General features: G+C 45.7%; 1 protein-coding gene across 2 annotated transcripts in view; it reads left to right on the top strand.

Annotated features, from left to right (window-relative positions):
• The window catches only part of LOC138260411 (serine/arginine-rich splicing factor 5-like), a 49591-nt gene extending 30627 nt beyond the window's left edge, over window positions 1-18964 (top strand). For both annotated transcript variants that reach the window (XM_069208866.1, XM_069208867.1), the window contains 3 exons: window positions 3173-3246; window positions 10924-11034; window positions 17624-18964. In XM_069208866.1, coding sequence (XP_069064967.1) covers window positions 3173-3246; window positions 10924-11034; window positions 17624-17915 — 477 coding nt within the window. In that variant the 3' untranslated portion in view covers window positions 17916-18964. The remainder of the gene's footprint in view (window positions 1-3172; window positions 3247-10923; window positions 11035-17623) is intronic.
• Window positions 18965-25046: the final 6082 nt, after the last annotated feature.

Below are 25046 nucleotides of genomic sequence, written 5' to 3'. Positions count from 1 at the left end.
GGAGTTTAGAGGCAAACAAGCTGAGTGGGCATTCACTGGTGACAGTTGTGCAAAGCACATTACAGCCGGTTTAAACCTTACCGAGCCTCTGGCCCCTTCAGTTTATGTGCTGTGCACGACTCGGATTCATGCCTGATTTGTAAGACTTATTGTTTGATTCTTTGCAACACACAAGTAGCTTGGATCTTTCATTTCTAACATTTTAAATTGGACTACCCAGTTTCAGAATGCATTGTCTTCTGATTGAGCTGGTTTGCATAATTTAACTTTGTGGCTTTTGAGATGTTAGATGGTCCCCAGTGGGTTAACGCACACTATTTCCGTGCAATGCATTTACTGAAATAAAAAAAAACACAAACTCCAGGTAATGTCCTTGTGGTTTGGTGATGTTTTTATTTTTATCTTTTGAAGAAATTGTGCCTCCCTCCACCCCCAGCTCCTTAGTGATTTAGTATTACCTAATTTCCCAAGTTCTGACAGATCTTACTTTTCAGTTTATGTTGACTTGAGTTTCCATCTGTACCGTTCTCGTGAGTCTCCCCGTTCCGCACCCGTCCGTCCTTCTTGCAAAAAAAAAAAAAAAACGATTGAGTTTGGAGGAGAAATTGGAAGATTATATTTGCAGTTGAACATTTCCCATTTTAGTTTAGTCCTGCATAGTTGAGTGTTTGTTTTTAAACGAATTTGGTCATCCTGATTGGTTCTGTTATTACGTTTGCCCTCTTCTGTGGTTGCTAATGGGTTCGTTTTGTATTACCCTCCGAGTGCCCATTTTATTAAGGTCGATTCTGTATGTTCTGTCCCACAGCCACTTCTAAAAATATGCATATTAACTTCAACGAATGGAAGAGCTGGCTCGATATTGTGTAAATAAGTTGTATCATATGCTAATGAATGTTTAAATGTCCACGGAAGCCATTAACTCGTGCAAAGTCACAGGAACGCTCGAAAGGACTTTAATAGGGCTTGGAGTTTTGGACTGTAATCTGAAGGCGTACCACAGTCTGGTTCCAGAAGCTTCCCCTGCCTTACTCCCAAACCGTTACTCAGTTGCGACGATACGTCTGTTATTCATTTCCTCATTTTCTGCAGTTTTTGTCATGCGCTCTGCAGCTGTCAACAGGTAAACGGTTTTGCGACATGCTCTTTCCAAAACAGCATAGCTAGCTCTCTGACCTCCACTTATGTGATCTTTGCTTCACACAAATGAAACTTAAAACTGAATTGTGCCAAGTCTCTTCAGAAGATTGGAACACTTACCAGCAGTCGACTTAACTCAATGGAGCCACTTTGTAGAGTAAAGGTGAACTCCATCGTCCTTCCTGGGTTAGTGGGCATTGGGGTACTCCCATGTACCACCTCTAAGTGCCCATATAGAACTCCAACTTTATAGGATACGTTTCTGTGGATGTTTGTTTCGACACGGATTCGGTAGAACATTTATTAAAGTTTTCATTTGTTTTTTGTTTTTTTTAAATTACAGTATTGTCATGATATTTTAAACAATTGCGGAGGATCACATGTTTTGATTAATGATGGATTCTCTAACAATTAAAAAAAACTTGCCTTTCAAATACAGAGCTAACTAAATTCAATGTGATTTAAAACATTTTATCCAATACAAATGCTCTATTGTACATTTATAAGTTTTCATTCCAGTGATCCTCGGCATATTGGTATTGTGTTAAGGATGGCTCAATTATTAGTCTGTTGGTACTGGTCTGGTCCACAGAAATCCAACTCCAGTTAGGATGTAATTAAAAACAATCCTTTCTGGAGTTTGACTGCTCTGGGTCAAACTTTTGCTCCCAAATATTTGATTTCTGATTTCAAAAGTAAATGTGTGTTTTTCTTAATTTCCTATCAAATTATTTTTCGTTAGTTACTTCTCTTCACATTCGAGCATTTGCAACTGTTTTAATATAAGACTTCAATTCTTACTGCATTGCACAGCACCTAAAATGTAATTAAACCAGGTTATTGAAGCTGCTAATTAGGATTTGTGAAGTGAATCTGTGCAGAAAAGTTGTGCGGAATGTATTTCTGTGTACATTTGTAAACCCGGTTTCAAAACATTGTGCGTTTTAAGATGTTGATAGTGCTTGAATGCAATGAATTTAGACATTTGTGAACCTGAGCCATCCTTTGTAGTAAATGCCTAGACAATTATTTTTGTTTGTATTTTTCCCTGAACCATATATCTAACCAAGTGCATTTTGAACCTCTTTTAACAGCCTTTCTTTGGGTTAACCCTCATTTCTCTTGTGTGGAGGAGCGCCAAGAGTATTGGGTTTCCTATTGGCTGCAATTCTAGGGCTGGGCCTGTTCTGAAGTTTCCTTTTGGTTCCTATGATCCTCCCGTTTTGGCGTTCTGTATCTTGGTTGGCCCAGGTGTGAGCAAGATTGGCTAGCACAGGTCATCCTCAGGTTCTGTAGCCACTTCCGGAGCTTGAATCACGTGGTTTCAGGGTTCCCCTCAGGCTTATACTGGGGATCTGCCACATCCCCCCTGCAGCATGTTGGTATGATTCATTCTTCTACTGTTCACATGTAAGTGGGAATTTCTGTAAAGGAAGTGCTATTTGACCAGCTAGTATTTGGACAGGCAGCTCTTTGCACAAGGTACCTGCTTAAACCGTCTGATCATGCAGGTATCTTGCTGTAAATAGCGTGGGGCTCGTAACTGCTACACATATGGTACATGTTTAAAATGTATATTCTAAACTAAAATTGACAGCTAATATTTTTTTCAGCATTTATCAGTCCATAATAAAATTATTCTATTTGCATATTTAATTTCGGGGCATGTTAATGGTGTGCATTTTAACTTTTTCTAGAATATTGTCAGTCAAACATCAATGGGTTGTTTGGAACAGCATTGTCTTCTGTTCTCTTGCTGTCCCTTAAACATTTGCTCACGCTAAACATTTCAGTTAATGGTTGTAATCAGTTGGGCATTCGTTGGAAACGTTTCCAAAAATAACTTAAAAACAAACTTCCAGTTTCAGTTTAGCTGCAAGAGCCCGCTGTCTGTCATTTGTAGTTTTATTATGAGAGGTTGAGCTTTTAAAAGTCAACCTCACTTTAGTCGACCAGATTATTATTTTTTTTTTATTTATAATAAGGATGATTTGCTTTACCATTTTATCTAACCTTTTGCATTTTAATGCAGGACTTGAAGGATTTCATGCGAAAAGCTGGCGAAGTGACGTATGTGGATGCACACAGGAATAACCGCAATGAAGGGTTTGTTTGTTTTCCTTTTTCTGATTTTCTGCTGCTCTAAACTGTTGGCCTAGATAAGGAGACATTGTTTATTGAGGGATAGAAACAATGTATTTTTTAATATACTCACATAGAATGCATTTAAATACATTTGATTTAAAATACATTTTTTAGTTATGATCTTATTACACAATCGAACCTTCTTCGGTCAATGTTGGAATTTTTTTTTTTCATTTAACCAAACTTTGCCAGTCTGAATGGAAAATGACCATTAAGCCAAATTCAGTCAATATGCTTACAGAGCACCTGGCCTTGGACATAGGATGTTTTTTTTATTACAAATAAAGAGAAAATGAGGATAACGCTTCTGCTGTCCAGCAGGGCAGTACACGCTCAGTTTCATTTTATTGTCATTTGTAAGCAAAACCTTACCTTTTCCAGACACCACACCATGAGAAGCAAGAAATCACTTACTGACTTTAGATTTTTTTCCAACTTAACAGTACAGTGATAAAGCAAAGATAAATGGTAAAATAAGGCAAGCACCAGACCCTTGTGCAATAAACTTACTATCTTTCATATATACCCATACTTAAATCATTCCCTGTTGTCAGGCTGGAAATACCTTGGTAACATCAGAGAGCAGTAAACTGTTAATGGCCATTGGCAGGTCCTGTCCAGCGCACAAGGCTTCTTGCTGCTGCATTTGTTAAACGTTTCCTTCTAAGGCACACAAGATGAGGAGATTGGCACTGTATGTTTTGGAGAAAAATAAATCTCCCCCAAAGGGGATGCCTTCTCATCTGGGGATGATTCTGTGAAAACTGCTTGTAGGAAGTTGGCTCTGTATGTGCTATTTCAAAGTAAGGAATAGCATGCACAGAGTCCAAGGGTTCCCCTTAGAGGTAAAATAGTGGTAAAAAGAGATAATACTAATGCTCTATTTTGTGGTAGTGTGGTCGAGCAGTAGGCTTATCCAAGGAGTAGTGTTAAGCATTTGTTGTACATACACATAGACAATAAATGAGGTACACACACTCAGAGACAAATCCAGCCAATAGGTTTTTATATAGAAAAATATATTTTCTTAGTTTATTTTAAGAACCACAGGTTCAAATTCTACATGTAATATCTCATTCGAAAGGTATTGCAGGTAAGTACTTTAGGAACTTCAAATCATCAAAATTGCATGTATACTTCAAGTTATTCACAAATAGCGGTTTTAAAAGTGGACACTTAGTGCAATTTTCACAGTTCCTAGGGGAGGTAAGTATTTGTTAGGTTAACCAGGTAAGTAAGACACTTACAGGGCTTAGTTCTTGGTCCAAGGTAGCCCACCGTTGGGGGTTCAGAGCAACCCCAAAGTCACCACACCAGCAGCTCAGGGCCGGTCAGGTGCAGAGTTCAAAGTGGTGCCCAAAACACATAGGCTAGAATGGAGAGAAGGGGGTGCCCCGGTTCCGGTCTGCTTGCAGGTAAGTACCCGCGTCTTCGGAGGGCAGACCAGGGGGGTTTTGTAGGGCACCGGGGGGGACACAAGTCCACACAGAAATTTCACCCTCAGCAGCGCGGGGGCGGCCGGGTGCAGTGTAGAAACAAGCGTCGGGTTTTCAATGTTAGTCTATGAGAGATCTCGGGATCTCTTCAGCGCTGCAGGCAGGCAAGGGGGGGATTCCTCGGGGAAACCTCCACTTGGGCAAGGGAGAGGGACTCCTGGGGGTCACTTCTCCAGTGAAAGTCCGGTCCTTCAGGTCCTGGGGGCTGCGGGTGCAGGGTCTCTCCCAGGCGTCGGGACTTTAGGTTCAAAGAGTCGCGGTCAGGGGAAGCCTCGGGATTCCCTCTGCAGGCGGCGCTGTGGGGGCTCAGGGGGGACAGGTTTTGGTACTCACAGTATCAGAGTAGTCCTGGGGTCCCTCCTGAGGTGTTGGATCGCCACCAGCCGAGTCGGGGTCGCCGGGTGCAGTGTTGCAAGTCTCACGCTTCTTGCGGGGAGCTTGCAGGGTTCTTTAAAGCTGCTGGAAACAAAGTTGCAGCTTTTCTTGGAGCAGGTCCGCTGTCCTCGGGAGTTTCTTGTCTTTTCGAAGCAGGGGCAGTCCTCAGAGGATGTCGAGGTCGCTGGTCCCTTTGGAAGGCGTCGCTGGAGCAGGATCTTTGGAAGGCAGGAGACAGGCCGGTGAGTTTCTGGAGCCAAGGCAGTTCTCGTCTTCTGGTCTTCCGCTGCAGGGGTTTTCAGCTGGGCAGTCCTTCTTCTTGTAGTTGCAGGAATCTAATTTTCTAGGGTTCAGGGTAGCCCTTAAATACTAAATTTAAGGGCGTGTTTAGGTCTGGGGGGTTAGTAGCCAATGGCTACTAGCCCTGAGGGTGGGTACACCCTCTTTGTGCCTCCTCCCAAGGGGAGGGGGTCACAATCCTAACCCTATTGGGGGAATCCTCCATCTGCAAGATGGAGGATTTCTAAAAGTTAGAGTCACTTCAGCTCAGGACACCTTAGGGGCTGTCCTGACTGGCCAGTGACTCCTCCTTGTTGCTTCCCTCCAGCCTTGCCGCCAAAAGTGGGGGCCGTGGCCGGAGGGGGCGGGCAACTCCACTAAGCTGGAGTGCCCTGCTGGGCTGTGACAAAGGGGTGAGCCTTTGAGGCTCACCGCCAGGTGTCACAGCTCCTGCCTGGGGGAGGTGTTAGCATCTCCACCCAGTGCAGGCTTTGTTACTGGCCTCAGAGTGACAAAGGCACTCTCCCCATGGGGCCAGCAACATGTCTCTGGTGTGGCAGGCTGCTGGAACTAGTCAGCCTACACAGACAGTCGGTTAAGTTTCAGGGGGCACCTCTAAGGTGCCCTCTGTGGTGTATTTTACAATAAAATGTACACTGGCATCAGTGTGCATTTATTGTGCTGAGAAGTTTGATACCAAACTTCCCAGTTTTCAGTGTAGCCATTATGGTGCTGTGGAGTTCGTGTTTGACAGACTCCCAGACCATATACTCTTATGGCTACCCTGCACTTACAATGTCTAAGGTTTTGTTTAGACACTGTAGGGGTACCATGCTCATGCACTGGTACCCTCACCTATGGTATAGTGCACCCTGCCTTAGGGCTGTAAGGCCTGCTAGAGGGGTGTCTTACCTATACTGCATAGGCAGTGAGAGGCTGGCATGGCACCCTGAGGGGAGTGCCATGTCGACTTACTCATTTTGTTCTCACTAGCACACACAGGCTTGTAAGCAGTGTGTCTGTGCTGAGTGAGGGGTCTCTAGGGTGGCATAAGACATGCTGCAGCCCTTAGAGACCTTCCTTGGCATTAGGGCCCTTGGTACTAGAAGTACCAGTTACAAGGGACTTATCTGAATGCCAGGGTGTGCCAATTGTGGATACAATGGTACATTTTAGGTGAAGGAACACTGGTGCTGGGGCCTGGTTAGCAGGGTCCCAGCACTCTTCTCAGTCAAGTCAGCATCAGTATCAGGCAAAAAGTGGGGGGTAACTGCAACAGGGAGCCATTTCTTTACACTGCTCTACAAAGCACTTCAGTGAAGGCAGCGCCAAAATTGGAAACCTGTGGTTTCCAGAGCTGGACTTCAACTAAAGTACCTGGAGCCACCACACCACAGGAAATAAAAAACTGGAGTTTCTTCTGGAAAATGCTCCAGGAAAGTCTAATGCCGAACCTGTGCAAAAAAGTGTGAATCGGCTCCTTTTACATCCTGTCTGAACTGCTGTTCTCGCCAGTGACTTGTAAGCCATCCTCGTTGATAAAGTCAAAGTGATCAAAAACATTCCCGTTTGACACTTATCCAATAAGTGTTGTCAACCTTTAACGACCAGGCCTATGCCACTGACGGCGCCTGCGGCAGTAAAACGCCGAGGATGCCTCTCCTGTTGACAAAACATCTTTCATAGTCAACAAACGTAGGAATGATGCCCTCTAGCTCGTTTGCTGTCTATTAGATTTGTCTACACATCTTCCCATAAAGTGACTGCAAGCTTACCCACCTGCATTCCGTTCTCTGAGCTGGAGGAAGGCTGGTCTTGCACGGCTGGATGTGAGTTACTTGCGAGTTTGAGGAAGAAGCCTTAGATGAAGGGGAAATCTACCGGGATTACTAATCATCCGTAGACCTTTCTAGCTGACAGGCCAGCTCAAGCTTAGGGACCTCATTGTTAATGTAATTGACCAGAAGCCATACAGGTTCCTGTTGCATTTTTGTCAGCTTGCAGCGGATGAAGGACACCTTTTCAAAGACTCCTTCCTCAAGCAAGCCCTGCCTCCAGCATCTCCATCACCATGTATGGACGCACTTTCCAGAGCTGTCCCACTGCTGCTTCCCCCACCATCTCTTAAGGACATTGGGAGCAAAGGTTCATTATATTCTGTGTTTTCTTATTTGGAAGAAAAATATGAAATCCCTCAAGGACACCACAAGGTAATGATGAATGCGATGGCACTTATAGCCAAGGATTGTGACAATCCAGATGACAACCTGTTTTCATGCTATGATCCAGAGAGGGCTAAGAAGTGTAATTTCTCCATGGCCTGAGTGGAATAGCACTGCTTCCTTTAGGACTCATGTTTGGTCAGGAGGCGGAAAATTGAGAATGCTAGCTACAGTTTCAGTTGTGATACACCGTTTGGAGAAATACGGAGTCTCGGATTCAGCACCTGCCTCCCTTACAAAGCATCCAAAGCCAGAGCCTGTTATGATGGCGGCCCAGCATAGATCAGAGAGCCCAATCGTGTCAATCTCAACGCCTCAACATACAGCTTATGACTAGATGCTTTGGGTTATAATGTCAGTCTATGGCAGCACCAATCAGAGCAGCAAATGCAGTGTACGGCCGTTATGATCACCTGACGGGGCAACTAATTGACGTCATCCCAGAGGACAAAGGAGAAACTGCAAAGCCAGTCAGGAAAAAGAGAGCAAGAGCATCTGCAGCCATCATTGATGGTGTACGGGGAAGATCTATTGCGGGCATCTGTAAATTGGCAGGAGCAGCAGTTCTGAGTAGGCAGGCATATCGCTGGGGTTGTCAGATTTCCGTCCAGAGTTCTGAGCGAAGGTCTTAGTCTGAGAAAAGATCCTAGATGTGCCTTTTGATTGTTTTTGAAAGCTTTCTGAATATTGATCTAATGCCTTGCGCCAGTTGCTACCTTCTTGAGATAACACAGTCACAAAGTGTACCTGTACTTTGATGACTAGCTTGTCAAGGCACCATCAAGGAAAGAGGCAAGAGCTTCTACAGATGCCTGCATCAATCTATATTACAGATCAGGAGTACAATATTCAGGGCTGCCATTAAACATTGACAGATTCTCTATGGAATCCCAGACAAAGCTTCAATTCTTGGGAGCAGCATTGGACATGCAATTGGGAAAATCGTTCCCCCTCTAAGCAGAGCAATGAATCTCTAAACCATGGCAAAGACCCCTTCTACCAAATAATCAGTGAGACCTGTCCAGACTGGACAGTCAATAGAAGCTCAAAAATGACTCGAGGTGACCGTCCAAGTCAGAACATTGCTAAAGCATACTCTGCGATGTTGCCGTTTCCACACATCCCAAGGCAGACCTCCCTTCCTGTCCTCCTTTAGACACATAGATGCATCTGTGGAGGTCTCGGGAGCTCATGCAGTAACTGGACCAGCTCCCTCTGGTCAGATGCATAAAAGAGGAACCATAACAGTATCCTGGATCTTAAGATTGGGCCTACCGTCGTTTCTCCCAAGACTGAAATCAAGTGGTCCTCATCGAGGCAGAAAAACACATCAATGTTTTACACTGCCAAGCATCATGGTCTGAGGTCACACCATCTCTCAAGGTGCGATTGCCATGGAGCTAAGCCATCTTTCTAAGAGGTCGACATTCTTAGAACATCTACCAGGGCACCAAAACGATCAGGCGGACACACTCAGTTGAACAATATCAAACTGCTATGAATGGGTGCTCCACCAGGACTAAGTGGACTACGTCTACAGTGGGGTTACCAGATACGTGGTTTGTCCCCCACTCTTTAGCAGCTGGAGGTGCCACTGCTAAGCCTGCAGGTTTTGGTAGCTTGAAACCATGGGCAGTGCATTTTTGATTAAAGGTTCCAGGTCTCTGCATACTCATTTCCTCAGTTTCCCCTGATCCCTAAGGTACTGATGAAGGCTAAGGCTGCACCGAGATTCTCATTTCCTGAGCTCCTGACGCTAGCACTCTGGGAGATACTATTGATAATATGTACTCCAGGCTCCTCTCCAGATACGAGAGAAGCTCCATCACAACTACTTAGAAGTTGGTGATTTGGATTTATGCATAAATGGAAGAACATACTAGTGCAGGAACGAGCTCCAGCAACCACAAAGACCTAGAAAATCCAGTAGAAGTGTTTGTCCGGTGCAGCCCACCTCAAATAGTTCAATACCTGTTGTTCCTAGCCAAGAGTAGTCCTAAATACTCGTCACTACAAGAGGGAATTGGCAGAAGTATCTAGATTTAGAACACCCATCATCAACTTTGTTCTCACAAAGTCTCCTGAAACAGTTGATGAAAGGAGCAGGTCCACTCTATTGTGCACTACAGTGCCCTTGGAGCCAGTTTATGCGGCTCCACTTCGAGCCAATCTTTTGGGAGACTGTGCTTCTCCTGGCACTTACATTGGCAAGGAGAGTTAAAGATTCAACGGACAGTCATCTTAAGGCTCAACCGTAAATTCATGCCTGAGGTTGCAGTTGACTTTTGTCTGAATTAAGCAGTCACACTAAGCTCATTCTTCGGGGACTCAACAGCAGAGTGACCATTGCAGCCTCTAGACGTATGGAGATGCTTTCGATTCTATATGTTCAAGACAAAGACTGCACATTCATCAGGCTGTTAGTACCCGGCCAGCCAGGAAGGAATATCAATCAACCTGCATCACATTCTGCCAAAGCAAAGCATCTGGTCCAGGGAAGAGCGTGCTGCATTCCACCAGAGGCATTGAGTCGCCTGCTGCATTCTAAGCGTGTGTCCAGTACAAGACCTTTGCAGTGCAGGTGCCCGGAAGAGCAGGCACATGTTCACAAACCACTACTGCATGGCTATGAACGCAGCAGCGGACTCTGCAGTGTCTCAGTGAAGGTGAGCCACCTTCCATGTTTATTTTTAGGTAGTGCTTACTATACTGATTCAAGCATGTGAATGTATGAAAGATAACAATACTTCTTTTCAAGCTAGCCTCTTTCCAAACTTTGTGACATAGATGTGGCTTTGAAAATGCCTAGTTTTGAACTTAATTGTTACTTGTGAATTCTTAGCGCACACACACTCCAATTCTAGACAGACTTTTTGGCTTTCAGTGGTTTTTACATTTTTAAAAGAAATCATTTGAAAAATCTTTTTACCGAATGCTGAAAACCACCTGCAACTAGCACTTTCAACGCCAAACGTTTGGTTAACATCCTTAAATAAGACTGTAGCCTTGCCAGTGGCTGTTTTTATTACCAGTGAGATCAGAGTTATGCCCACAGGAATCGTACTTGGTGTTCTATTCTAATTGAGTAGTCCTCTGAATTGGTCCTTAATTTTCTAAATTCGGTTCAGAATTCAATGACTAAGTTTACCTGGGGATGGAAATTTGAATAGTCTCGACTCATTATTGTTTTGACAAGGAATATCATCTATTTTTTTCATTCTTTAAACTGTCCCTTCCTAAAGCTTCTTTTCTGCTAATTTCTACAGAGTTGTTGAGTTTGCTTCCTATTCCGATATGAAGTCTGCAATTGACAAGCTGGATGGGACCGATCTGAATGGCCGCAAAATTAAATTGATTGAAGACCGTAAGAAGCACAGGTATGTAAAACCTCTGACACCATGTTCAGAATGGCTGCGAAACAGTACATTCTGAGTCAGATAGGTTGACTTTATCCTTGTTAAGACAGTTTGTTTTTCGCTGTTAGTAGTCAGGTCCCTTGTCATTGCGTCACTGTTTAAAACAACCTTTTCTTGAAAACTAGGCGACTCAGCAGTTTTTTGTGGGCCATGCCCCAGCCTTTCGTTTTTGATTTCTTCTTTTTATTACAATTTTCTCATTGGTTGATAGAAAATGTATTTACTGTAGGAAGTTGGCTCTGTATGTGCTATTTCAAAGTAAGGAATAGCATGCACAGAGTCCAAGGGTTCCCCTTAGAGGTAAGATAGTGGCAAAAAGAGATAATACTAATGCTCTATTTTGTGGTAGTGTGGTCGAGCAGTAGGCTTATCCAAGGAGTAGTGTTAAGCATTTGTTGTACATACACATAGACAATAAATGAGGTACACACACTCAGAGACAAATCCAGCCAATAGGTTTTTATATAGAAAAATATCTTTTCTTAGTTTATTTTAAGAACCACAGGTTCAAATTCTACATGTAATATCTCATTCGAAAGGTATTGCAGGTAAGTACTTTAGGAACTTCAAATCATAAAAATTGCATGTATACTTTACAAGTTATTGACAAATAGCTGTTTTAAAAGTGGACACTTAGTGCAATTTTCACAGTTCCTGGGGGAGGTAAGTTTTTGTTAGTTTTACCAGGTAAGTAAGACACTTACAGGGCTTAGTTCTTGGTCCAAGGTAGCCCACCGTTGGGGGTTCAGAGCAACCCCAAAGTCACCACACCAGCAGCTCAGGGCCGGTCAGGTGCAGAGTTCGAAGTGGTGCCCAAAACACATAGGCTAGAATGGAGAGAAGGGGGTGCCCCGGTTCCGGTCTGTTTGCAGGTAAGTACCCGCGTCTTCGGAGGGCAGACCAGGGGGGTTTTGTAGGGCACCGGGGGGGACACAAGTCCACACAGAAATTTCACCCTCAGCGGCGCGGGGGCGGCCGGGTGCAGTGTAGAAACAAGCGTCGGGTTTTCAATGTTAGTCTATGAGAGATCTCGGGATCTCTTCAGCGCTGCAGGCAGGCAAGGGGGGGGGTTCCTCGGGGAAACCTCCACTTGGTCAAGGGAGAGGGACTCCTGGGGGTCACTCCTCCAGTGAAAGTTCGGTCCTTCAGGTCCTGGGGGCTGCGGGTGCAGGGTCTCTCCCAGGTGTCGGGACTTAGGATTCAAAGAGTCGCGGTCAGGGGAAGCCTCGGGATTCCCTCTGCAGGCGGCGCTGTGGGGGCTCAGGGGGGACAGGTTTTGGTACTCACAGTATCAGAGTAGTCCTGGGGTCCCTCCTGAGGCGTCGGATCTCCACCAGCCGAGTCGGGGTCGCCGGGTGCAGTGTTGCAAGTCTCACGCTTCTTGCGGGGAGCTTGCAGGGTTCTTTAAAGCTGCTGGAAACAAAGTTGCAGCTTTTCTTGGAGCAGGTCCGCTGTCCTCGGGAGTTTCTTGTCTTTTCGAAGCAGGGGCAGTCCTCAGAGGAGGTCGAGGTCGCTGGTCCCTTTGGAAGGCGTCGCTGGAGCAGGATCTTTGGAAGGCAGGAGACAGGCCGGTGAGTTTCTGGAGCCAAGGCAGTTGTCGTCTTCTGGTCTTCCGCTGCAGGGGTTTTCAGCTAGGCAGTCCATCTTCTTGTAGTTGCAGGAATCTAATTTTCTAGGGTTCAGGGTAGCCCTTAAATACTAAATTTAAGGGCGTGTTTAGGTCTGGGGGGTTAGTAGCCAATGGCTACTAGCCCTGAGGGTGGGTACACCCTCTTCGTGCCTCCTCCCAAGGGGAGGGGGTCACAATCCTAACCCTATTGGGGGAATCCTCCATCTGCAAGATGGAGGATTTCTAAAAGTTAGAGTCACTTCAGCTCAGGACACCTTAGGGGCTGTCCTGACTGGCCAGTGACTCCTCCTTGTTTTTCTCATTATTTTCTCCGGCCTTGCCGCCAAAAGTGGGGCCTGGCCGGAGGGGGCGGGCAACTCCACTAGCTGGAGTGTCCTGCTGGGTTGGCACAAAGTAGGTGAGCCTTTGAGGCTCACCGCCAGGTGTGACAATTCCTGCCTGGGGGAGGTGTTAGCATCTCCACCCAGTGCAGGCTTTGTTACTGGCCTCAGAGTGACAAAGGCACTCTCCCCATGGGGCCAGCAACATGTCTCGGGTTGTGGCAGGCTGCTAAAACTAGTCAGCCTACACAGATAGTCGGTTAAGTTTCAGGGGGCACCTCTAAGGTGCCCTCTGTGGTGTATTTTACAATAAAATGTACACTGGCATCAGTGTGCATTTATTGTGCTGAGAAGTTTGATACCAAACTTCCCAGTTTTCAGTGTAGCCATTATGGTGCTGTGGAGTTCGTGTTTGACAGACTCCCAGACCATATACTCTTATGGCTACCCTGCACTTACAATGTCTAAGGTTTTGTTTAGACACTGTAGGGGTACCATGCTCATGCACTGGTACCCTCACCTATGGTATAGTGCACCCTGCCTTAGGGCTGTAAGGCCTGCTAGAGGGGTGTCTTACCTATACTGCATAGGCAGTGAGAGGCTGGCATGGCACCCTGAGGGGAGTGCCATGTCGACTTACTCGTTTTGTCCTCACTAGCACACACAAGCTGGCAAGCAGTGTGTCTGTGCTGAGTGAGAGGTCTCCAGGGTGGCATAAGACATGCTGCAGCCCTTAGAGACCTTCCTTGGCATCAGGGCCATTGGTACTAGAAGTACCAGTTACAAGGGACTTATCTGGATGCCAGGGTCTGCCAATTGTGGATACAATGGTACATTTTAGGTGAAGGAACACTGGTGCTGGGGCCTGGTTAGCAGGGTCCCAGCACTCTTCTCAGTCAAGTCAGCATCAGTATCAGGCAAAAAGTGGGGGGTAACTGCAACAGGGAGCCATTTCTTTACATTTACCCATTAATAAGGTACTAGGGTAAAGTGACCAGATTTGGAGGATCCACAATTTCTAAATGCCTAGTGCCTTTCTGACATGACTACTTAATTGAAGAATGTCTTTTGGTCTGGCTGTCTACGAGGGCATTGAAAGACTGAAAGAGAATGCTGCTTGAATGTGGCAAACGTTCCACAAAAGCCTCCTTAGCCTTCTGCAGGTCACAGCCTGGAGGACTTCCTGTGCTTTCCCAGACCTACTCTGTCAAGTGTAGCATCCAGATCATGTCTGATCGACATAAGCTGGATATTGAACATCTCGTAGATATTGAGGGACCTCGAGACTCTGTGTTCACCTTTGATTCATTAAAGACCAACATTCAAAGCACTGACGTACTCTTTGAAATGGGGCGTTAAAACTCTCCCTGCTAGGTTTTACTTTTCAGGGCCAGGCCAGGTTTTGGCTAGGGAAGTAGCACGCAGTATACACAGAAGCCAAGTGCTACTGTGCCATGCTTGGCTTAGGCTTTAGAATTTTACGATAACAAAGCAAACTGCCTATTTAAATGTGTAAATACATCTGCTGACATAGTTGGAGTCGTTTAGTCTCTAAACTGTAAAAGCAGTGAATTATTAAAATAAAACAACAAACACTTGTGTTTCTACTCCGGAGCCCATTTTAGTAGAAGCATTAATGGGCTTTCACAATCACAGCAGGCGTTAAACAGGCATTTTCAATGCAGTAGGCCCCACATTTGCTTGAGTTACGGCTGTTGGCATTGTACATTCATAACTGGACTCCTCTTGCCACAGAAATTGGTCTACCCTACCCAGCCTCATAATTTTGTAAAAAAATTTAGATCATATTTATTGTGTAAAAATTGTATACGTTAAAATTTCTTGGACTGTGGTAGTTACACTGATCTGTGTAATCGGTCTGCTCATAGAATCCGAGAGCCACCATTGCATATTTTAGTCTTTCACACTAATAAGTAGTACACCTAAATGTCAGGTTATGCTAGCATTAGGCCAAACAAACATGCACTACCTGTCCTCTCCTAGTCCATATAGGTATCTTTTCACAGTACTCGTGTTTCTTTGTGGTTCTTTGGGTTACGCCTGCGGGAGGTAGCTTTCTCATTCTTGCCTTGAATGTTATCCGCAAAGTTGGAATTAGGTGTTGTAAGGAAATGCCTTCCTTGGCATGGTTACCCCCTAACTTTTTGCCTTTTGTTGATGCCAGTTATGATTGAAAGTGTTGGGACCCTGCTAACCAGGCCCCAGCATCAGTGTTCTTTCACTAAACTGTACCTTTGTTCCCACAATTGGCACAGCCCTGGCACACAGATAAGTCCCTTGTAAATGGTACCCCTGGTACCAAGGGCCCCGTGGCCAGGGAAGGTCTCGAAGAGCTGCAGCATGTATTATGCCACCCTGGGGACCCCTCACTCAGCACATACACACTGCCTCACATCTTGTGTGTGCTGGATGGGAGAAAATGACTAAGTCGACATGGCACTCCCCTCAGGGAGCCATGCCCACCTCGCACTGCCAGTGGCATAGGTAAGTCACCCCTCTAGCAGGCCTTACAGCCCTAAGGCAGGGTGCACTATACCACAGGTGAGGGCATAGTTGCATGAGCACTATGCCCCTACAGTGTCTAAGCCAAATCTTAGACATTGTAAGTACAGGGTAGCCATAAAGAGTATATGGTTTGGGAGTTTGTCAATTAAGAGCTCCACAGTCCATAATGGCTACACTGAAATCTGGGATGTTTTGTATCAAACTTCTCAGCACAATAAATGCACTCTGATGCCAGTGTGGGATTTATTGTAAAATGCACCCAGAGGGCATCTTAGAGATGCCACCTGAATACCAGTCCGACTCCTAGTGCTAGGCTGACCAGTTTCTGCTAGCCTGCCACATCCATATGAGTTTCTGGCCACATGGGGTGAGTGCTTTTGTCACTCTGTGGCCAGGAACAAAGCCTGTACTGGGTGGAGGTTCTTCTCATCTCCCCCTGTGACACCTGGTGGTGAGCCTCAAAGGCTCATGCCTGTTACAGCGCTCCAGGGCATCCCAGCTAGTGGAGCTGCCTGCCCCACTGGCTACTGTCCCCACTTTTGGCAGCAAGGCCGGAGGAGATGAGAAAAACAGGGAGGAGCCACCTATCAGTCAGGACAGCCCCTAATGTGCCCTGAGCTGAGGTGACCCCTGCCTTTAGAAATCCTCCATCTTGAGTTTGGAGGACTCCCCCAATAGGGATGTGCCCCTGCCCCCTTCCCTCAGGGAGGAGGTACAAAGAGGGTGTAGCCACCCTCAAGGAAAGTAGCCATTGGCTACTGCCCCCTGACCTAAACACACCCCTAAATTAAGTATTTAGGGGCAACCCTGAACCCAGGAAAGGAGATTCCTGCAACCTTAAGAAAGGACTGCTGACCTGAAAGCCCCACAGAGATGGAGGAGACACCAACTGACTTGGCCACAGCCCTACCGACCTGTCTCCAGACCCCCCAGCTCAAGTTCAGGAGAACCAACACTGCAGAGAGGACTCTGAGGCGACTCCAGCGACGTGGACACCCTGAGTTGACCTCCCTGCACCCCCACAGTGACGCCTGCATAGAGGATCCAGAGGCTCCCAATGACCGCGACTGCCTGGTAACAGAGGAACCAGACGCCTGGACCAAGCACTGCACCTGCAGCCCCCAGGACTGAGAGGAACCACCTACCAGTGCAGGAGTGACCAGCAGGCGGCCCTTATCCTAGCCCAGTCGATGGCTGGCCCGAGAAGCCCCCCTGGGCCCTGCCTGCATCGCCTAAGTGACCCCTGGGTCCCTCCATTGCTTTCTATAGCAAACAACCCCCTGCTCCCTGAGGACGCAGGTACTTACCTGTAAGCAGACTAGGACCGGAGCACCCCGTTCTTCATAGGCGCCTATGTGTTTTGGGTCCTCCTTTGACCTCTGTACCTGACCGGCCCTGTGTTGCTGGTGCTGTGGCTTTGGGGTTGCCTGGAACCCCCAACGGTGAGCTTCCTATGCCCAGGAGACTGACTGTGTAAGTGCTTTACTTACCTGAGAAATCTAACCAAACTTACCTTCCCCAGGAACTGTTGATTTTTGCACTGTCCACTTTTTAAGATGGCTTATTGCCATTTTAACCAAAACTGTATGTACTGCTGTTTTTAAATCAAAGTTCTATACTTACCTGTGTGAAATACCTTTCATTTTTTGTACTTACCTCAAATCTTGAATCTTGTGGTTCTAAAATAAATCAAGAAAAGGTATTTTTCTATATAAAATCTATTGGCCTGGAGTTAAGTCTTTGCGTTTGTGTTCCTCATTTGTTGCCTGTGTGTGTACAACAAATGCTTAACACTACCCTCTGATAAGGCTTCTGCTTAACCACACTACCACAAAATACTCTATTAGTATTATCTAATTTTGCAACTATCAACCTCTAAGGGGGAACCCTTGGACTCTGTGCACACTCTCTCACTTTGAAATAGTATATACAGAGCCGACTTCCTACAGGTGTTTGCTAGCATTTTATGATGGGTAGGTAGGTCTCCACATGCCATGCTGTAAACCCATCACTTGACAGAAAATGATGAACGTTGTTGGGTGATTGACTAATCTTATTTATTTTACCCTTACAGCAGGTCACGTTCAAGAAGTTATTCAAGGTCTCGCAGCAAGTCCAAGTCTGCAAACTCATCACGATCACGCTCCCGGTCTAGATCTGCCCGTTCTCCTCGGTCTCGATCTCCTCGACCCGCACGCTCTCCTCGACCTGCACGATCTCCTAGCCGATCTCGTTCTCGCAGTCGCACACCTGAAAAGAAATCACAGAAAAATAGCCATGCTGAACCCCCTGTCGCATCACCGTCTCCTCGCCCGTCTAAAAGACGATCTCGCTCGCGGTCAAGTTCAGCAGATAGCCGTACTTAAATGTTTTTGGAGCAGTGGATGAGCGTTTTAATTTCTGATTCCCATTTTTGATAGTTTCGAGGAGCTGGGGAGGCTCTGAATGGGGGGCAAGGGGGAATGTTCAAGGGATGATAAGAACTAACTAGTGAAGGATCCAAACCTTTTAACATTACCAAAGTGTCTGTGTGCAGTTCTAGTATTAAAGTAAGTTAGGTCTCCATGATTGATTCCCTGGGTCCAGTGGTTGAGCCCTTCTTCCTTTCCTTCATCCTGCCCCAGTCTACAAGTAGATAGCCTCAGAAATGTAAGAAAAATTTGGCAAAGCGGTATTTCAATTCTTGCATAAAAAGATCACACGCCTTGCATCTCTGTTCTTACCAACCATTTTTTCCGATAAGTGTCAGTTTGGCAGCTTTCAGTGCATCTTAGCTGTAAGATTCCCCTCTTGCTGGATAAATGTAAAAAAAAAAAATACAATAATAATAATAATCCACAGGATAGACCACTGGCTCTTCATATTACGATGGTTGATAAGTTCATATTTCATACAGAGCATGTTGCGATGCCATTCCTAATTCCATGATGACCATCTCAAATACATTCCTGAATTGGCATATTTCAGATTTTTTTTAGATTTTTTTTTTAATCTCCACAGCACTTGTAGTCTAGGAGGGTAAAACACCAAAATATTGTGGCTTTGCTTCTACTTGATATGTTAATGGAAATAAAGCCCACACTGAGAAACTCGGTTATCAAAAAAATAAGATACGTCAGTGTAGAGCAGTTTCTAAAAGGCACTGACTACATTTTGGTAATGTCTAAGGGTTAGTGAAGCCGTCTTGTTGAAATGTTCAGAATGTGCAATTATTTTGATCACTATGTATTTCTACTGCAAATATTTGCTGTCTTTGCAAGCATAGTTCATTGTGATTGGTCTTTTGTTTCTTTTTTTTATTTCGATTTTGTGGGTGGGCAGAAAGCTGTTGTAGTTTGTAAAACTGAGACCTATTTATGTAAAAGCGTAGAAATCTTAGTGAAATAAATAAATCCCCCTGCTTTGGCCTATTTTATCCATGCGTTACATTTATTGTACTGCCTTTGTTTGTGTGAAAAGCAATGTAATCACTTGGAGATTTTGGGTATCACTCACACACTTAAGTTACATTCGTCTGACATTGTTTGGTAACCTACAGTGACCAAGAGCATCTTAAGTGTTTTTGTTTCCCCGCCTCACTCCAGAGTTCTGTGCCACTGGCAAGGGCCACTGAACCGAGCCTCAGATCAAGTCTGCAAAGGCCCAGCTTTTTCTTTTCTTCATCCACCAATACCCACCTGCCTTATTGCCAAACATGCCAATAATTTTAAAAGGAAGCCATGTGAATGCATGGTGACTTGAGTACTTTCAAGTTTTGCAGCCTGATATTGAGGAATATTGTGTTCGCATCCTGCTCGTTGTGTAATGTATTTTTTTGTGGCCAGTCCAATATTAAGCCTGCAGTTGGTGTTTGCACTGGGATATAAAGCTCATGCCTCCTGCTCTGTTTTGCAGAAATGATGAGAAAAAAAACTTTAAACTATGGTGAGCCATTTGCACAGCAGCGTTTGAAGGCCGAGAATCAGCTGACTCCAAAAAGGAGATTGAGAAGGCCAGTTGAACTGTTGTGATGGTGACTGTCATCTTCACTCATACTTAAGCATACAAAACCACAAAATGCACAATCTTCACATCAAGATAAATAAATGTTTGTCTTTTTTTCCTGGTCTGGAGATTGCAGTAAGCATGCAGCTGTTTAAGTGTTTTACTGCTTCACCAGGACATTGTATATATACACCCAGGCAACAATGTTTACCCCCAATGTCCTTAGCGCTTTAACTCTCCAGCGCGAACCATAGTCTAGCAGTCCAAGCACATCTCTTGATAGGTGGTGTGAACGATTCTAAAAGGTGCAGGGCTGTTCACAAATCACTGTCCAGTTAGTGATATTCTTCAAAATAATACCTTTCTTTAAACTGTAATATCTGTCTGCGTTTTGAAGATGTCTGCAAAGCTTGGAGTTTAGTCAAATTGAACATAGCTTAATCTTACAGGCCAATGTTGGCCTAAAGTCACTAGCTGAGTTCATTAGATAAGGAAATACATGTATAGTCTATTGTTGCTTAGTGAGTCACAGGTCTCTCTGGGTATTCAACATTATTGATGGCTATCGAGCTGTCTTTGTTTAAATACTTTACAGTTGACGTTTGTGGGGAGGCACTGGATTTTTGAATCTGCCTCTCACGCAGTTGTGATCATCTTGGTCTAGTTTTCTATGAACTCAAATCTACCCCCCACCCAAGCGTTCCACCTGGCCCAACCATACATGCTTTCTAGGTTGCCTCAATCTTGCTGTAAGAGAAATGAGCCAAATTATATAAAGATGTCATTGCTACTGTAGGTGGTTGAGAAGGGAGTATTTGTGGTTCTATCATTCTTTTAGATGGGTCAGGTGTCTTGTGAAGCGAGGTGAGTCCAGGACTAGTACAGATATCACCTTTTCTTGAGTGGCAAGCAGTTCAGGTACATGGGCTGTGGCACAAAGTAGTCTAGCATGGTTCTAACAGAAAAGGCACAGAGACTAGTGTTTGGGAATTCTCATCCTCATTGACTTCAAAGATGATGAAACCTAGTTTGGAAACTCTTGCAATGTTTTGGGGACATAAGAGTAGAGTGTAAACAGGTGTAGCCCCCAGTTACGCTTGTGGACAAAGGCATTTTTACAGAAAACTGTAATGATTTGACATGTCTGATTACCACCCTAGGATATTGTAGAACGGCAGTAGCACATCACCCAGTGCAGTGCCAAAACAAATTATGGAATGTTTTTTAAGTTTACAAACCAATATAAAAAAGTTAATTTCGGTGGCAAGTTGGCACTTTTCTAATGTCAACTTAAGCCACCCATTTATCGTCCATACTGTATTCTGTTTGCACGTTCACTGCTCCCACAAATCTGAGGGTACCAACGTAACTTTTATCCACCAATTTCAAATTCCTTCACATATACATAACATTTTGAAAATGATAGTTTGCTTCCTTATACACACTTTAATGTCTTACTATCCAATTTTCCAAGCAGACGCCCCGAGTAGGTGTCACAGACTCCCAAAGGTCTCCGACCACAGGTTAAGAACCTCTGTTCTTCATTAACGGGTTGCTCAGACGATGGGACCTTGATGTCCTACATCAGGAAGCACGGTGGGGCCAGGTGAGAACAGATTTCAGCCAAAGCTCAGCATCGGTGACGTGGGGGCCCTTACATAAGAGATTAGCAAACAAACCCCTTAGCAGATTACCTCAGCTGGACTGGGAAAACATCTTAAATGGGACTTGGACAGAAAGTAAATGCAGGAACTGTTCTGCAAATGGGGAACTCCAATGAGAGATTTGTGTGCACTCTAAATCCCAATATTATGCAGGCCGTCTTTGGAAAGCATGTACTTAAATACATTCTAAAAGCAAATGTTCGATGGCATCTGTCGCTGTAGATACGCATGTTCTGCAATAGCTCGCCATCTGGTGTTGGGCCGGAGTGTTACAAGTTGTTTTTCTTCGAAGAAGTCTTTCGAGTCACGGGACCGAGTGACTCCTCCTTTTGTCTCCATTGCGCATGGGCGTCGACTCCATCCTCGATTGTTTTTTTTCCGCCATCGGGTTCGGACGTGTTCCTGTCGCTCCGAGTTTCGGAACAGAAAAAATAGTTAATTTCGGAAGATTTTCGTCGGTATTGTTGCGTTCGGGATCGGCATACTTACATTCAACACCGCATCGAAGATCGAAGAGCTCCGGTGCCCTTCGGGGTAATTTTTCGATCCTCCGTCGGGGCCTGGTCGGCCCGACCGCGTGCTGAAGAACGCCGATGGAACGGACCCCGTTCCGTTTCTGCCCCAAATGCCACAATAAATACCCCTACACAGACCAACACTTGGTCTGCAACCTGTGCCTGTCACCTGAGCACAGCGAACACACCTGCGAGGCCTGTCGTGCGTTCCGGTCCCGAAAAACACTCCGAGACCGTCGAGCCAGAAGACTTCAAATGGCGTCCGCACCGACAGCCCGACGGGAGTTCGAGGAACAGGAAGAGGAAGGTACCTTCTCGATCCAAGACTCAGACTCCGAAGGATTCGACGATACACAAACCGTGAGTAAGACGTCGAAAACCACACAAAGAAACATTTACAAGGCCCAGGGGACGCCACTGCCACCAGGCCATGGCTCAACCCATAAAATCGGTGACCGACCGTCGGCACCGAAAAAGGCCCAAACAGTGCCGAGATCGTCCGACTCCGGTCGAGACACCGGCACGCAGCCTTCTCGGGACCGAGAAAGTGCTGGAGACAAGCCTCGACACCGAGATGCCGGTGTGGACACGGCTCGACGCCGAGACAGCGGCACCGAAACAGATCGACGCCGAGAGGTTTCGGCCCCGAAAAGGAAAAAAGTCACCTCGGAGCCGAAAAAACACGCAGACAAAGTTTCGACGCCGAAACAAACTGCAAGCGACCCAGCTTCAGGCTCTTATACAGAAGAGCACTCGCTAACCTCCCAAATGCAGAAGCATAGGTTTGAGGAAGAGCTACAAGCAACTGATGCGGACCATACGCAAAAGCGTATCTTCATTCAGCAGGGGACAGGAAAAATAAGCACCCTTCCCCCCATTAGGAGAAAGAGAAGGTTGGAGTTCCACACGGAACAAGCACCACAACAAAAAGTGGTGAAAAGAGTTACACCACCACCCTCTCCTCCGCCCGTGATTAACGTTTCACCAGCACAAACGCCATCACACTCCCCAGCTCACACCACCATGAGCCAGAGTGACCAAGACCAGGACGCATGGGACCTATACGACGCCCCAGTGTCAGATAACAGCCCAGAGGCATACCCTACAAAACCATCTCCACCAGAAGACAGCACCGCGTACTCTCAGGTGGTGGCTAGAGCAGCACAATTTCACAACGTAAGCCTCCACTCAGAACAGGTCGAGGATGATTTCTTGTTCAACACACTCTCCTCCACCCACAGCTCCTACCAAAGCCTGCCTATGCTCCCTGGTATGCTCCGGCACGCAAAAGACATATTTAAGGACCCGGTCAAAAGTAGGGCAATCACACCAAGGGTGGAAAAAAAGTATAAGCCGCCTCCTACAGACCCGGCTTTCATCACAACACAGCTGCCACCAGACTCTGTTGTTGTAGGAGCAGCTAGGAAAAGGGCCAACTCTCACACATCTGGAGATGCACCACCCCCAGATAAAGAAAGCCGCAAGTTTGATGCAGCTGGTAAAAGAGTCGCAGCACAAGCTGCAAACCAGTGGCGCATCGCGAACTCCCAGGCACTACTTGCGCGCTATGACAGAGCCCACTGGGACGAGATGCAACATCTCATTGAACATCTGCCCAAAGACTTCCAAAATAGGGCAAAACAAGTGGTTGAGGAGGGACAAGCCATCTCCAACAACCAGATCCGCTCCTCCATGGACGCTGCAGATACAGCTGCACGGACAATTAATACATCTGTAACTATCAGAAGGCATGCATGGCTCCGAACGTCTGGATTTAAACCAGAGATTCAACAAGCAGTTCTCAATATGCCTTTTAATGAAAAAGAACTGTTCGGTCCAGAAGTGGACACAGCGATTGAGAAACTCAAAAAAGATACGGACACTGCCAAAGCCATGGGCGCACTCTACTCCCCGCAGAGCAGAGGGAATTACAGCTCATTCCGTAAAACGCCCTTTCGAGGGGGGTTTCGAGGTCAAAGCACACAAGCCAGCACCTCACAAGCCACACCGTCCAGTTACCAAGGACAGTATAGAGGAGGTTTTCGGGGACAATATAGAGGAGGGCAATTCCCTAGAAATAGAGGAAGATTCCAAAGCCCCAAAACCCCTACTACTAAACAGTGACTCACATGTCACTCACCCCCTCCACACAACACCAGTGGGGGGACGAATAGGTCATTATTACAGAGCATGGGAGAAAATCACTACAGACACTTGGGTTCTAGCAATTATCCAACATGGTTACTGCATAGAATTTCTACAGTTCCCTCCAAACATACCACCAAAAGCACAAAATTTAACAACACACCATTCCAATCTCCTAGAGATACAAGTGCAGGCACTATTGCAAAAGAATGCAATCGAATTAGTGCCAAACACACAAATAAACACAGGAGTTTACTCACTGTACTTTCTGATACCAAAGAAGGACAAAACACTGAGACCAATCCTAGACCTCAGAGTAGTCAACACTTTCATCAAATCAGACCACTTCCACATGGTCACACTACAAGAAGTATTGCCATTGCTAAAGCTGCACGACTACATGGCAACTTTAGACCTCAAGGATGCTTATTTCCATATACCAATTCACCCATCGCACAGGAAATACCTAAGGTTTGTATTCAAAGGAATACATTACCAATTCAAGGTACTGCCTTTCGGATTAACAACCGCACCAAGAGTCTTTACCAAATGTCTAGCGGTAGTCGCTGCACACATCAGAAGGCAGCAAATACATGTGTTCCCATATCTAGACGACTGGCTAATCAAGGGCCATTCGTTAATAGAGTGCTCAAATCACACAAATCATATCATACAAACCCTCTTCAAACTAGGGTTCACCGTCAATTTCACAAAATCCAAAATTCGGCCACGCAAGGTACAACAATACCTGGGAGCCATAATAGACACATCAAAAGGAGTAGCCACTCCAAGTCCACAAAGAATTCAAAATTTCAACACCATCATACAACGCATGTATCCAACACAAAAGATACAAGCAAAGAGGGTATTACAACTCCTAGGCATGATGTCATCATGCATAGCCATTGTCCCAAACGCAAGACTGCACATGAGGCCCTTACAACAATGCCTAGCATCACAGTGGTCTCAAGCACAGGGTCACCTTCTAGATCTGGTGTTAATAGACCGCCAAACTTACCTCTCGCTTCTGTGGTGGAACAACATAAATTTAAACAAGGGGCGGCCTTTCCAAGACCCAGTGCCACAATACGTAATAACAACAGATGCTTCCATGACAGGGTGGGGAGCACACCTCGATCAACACAGCATACAAGGACAATGGAACGTACATCAAACAAAACTGCATATC

This window comes from Pleurodeles waltl, chromosome 9 (genome assembly GCF_031143425.1).
Source record: "Pleurodeles waltl isolate 20211129_DDA chromosome 9, aPleWal1.hap1.20221129, whole genome shotgun sequence".
NCBI classification, from domain to species: domain Eukaryota; kingdom Metazoa; phylum Chordata; class Amphibia; order Caudata; family Salamandridae; genus Pleurodeles; species Pleurodeles waltl.
The sequence above is the reverse complement of the archived record's forward strand: the minus strand, read 5'-3'. Positions and strand labels throughout refer to the sequence as shown.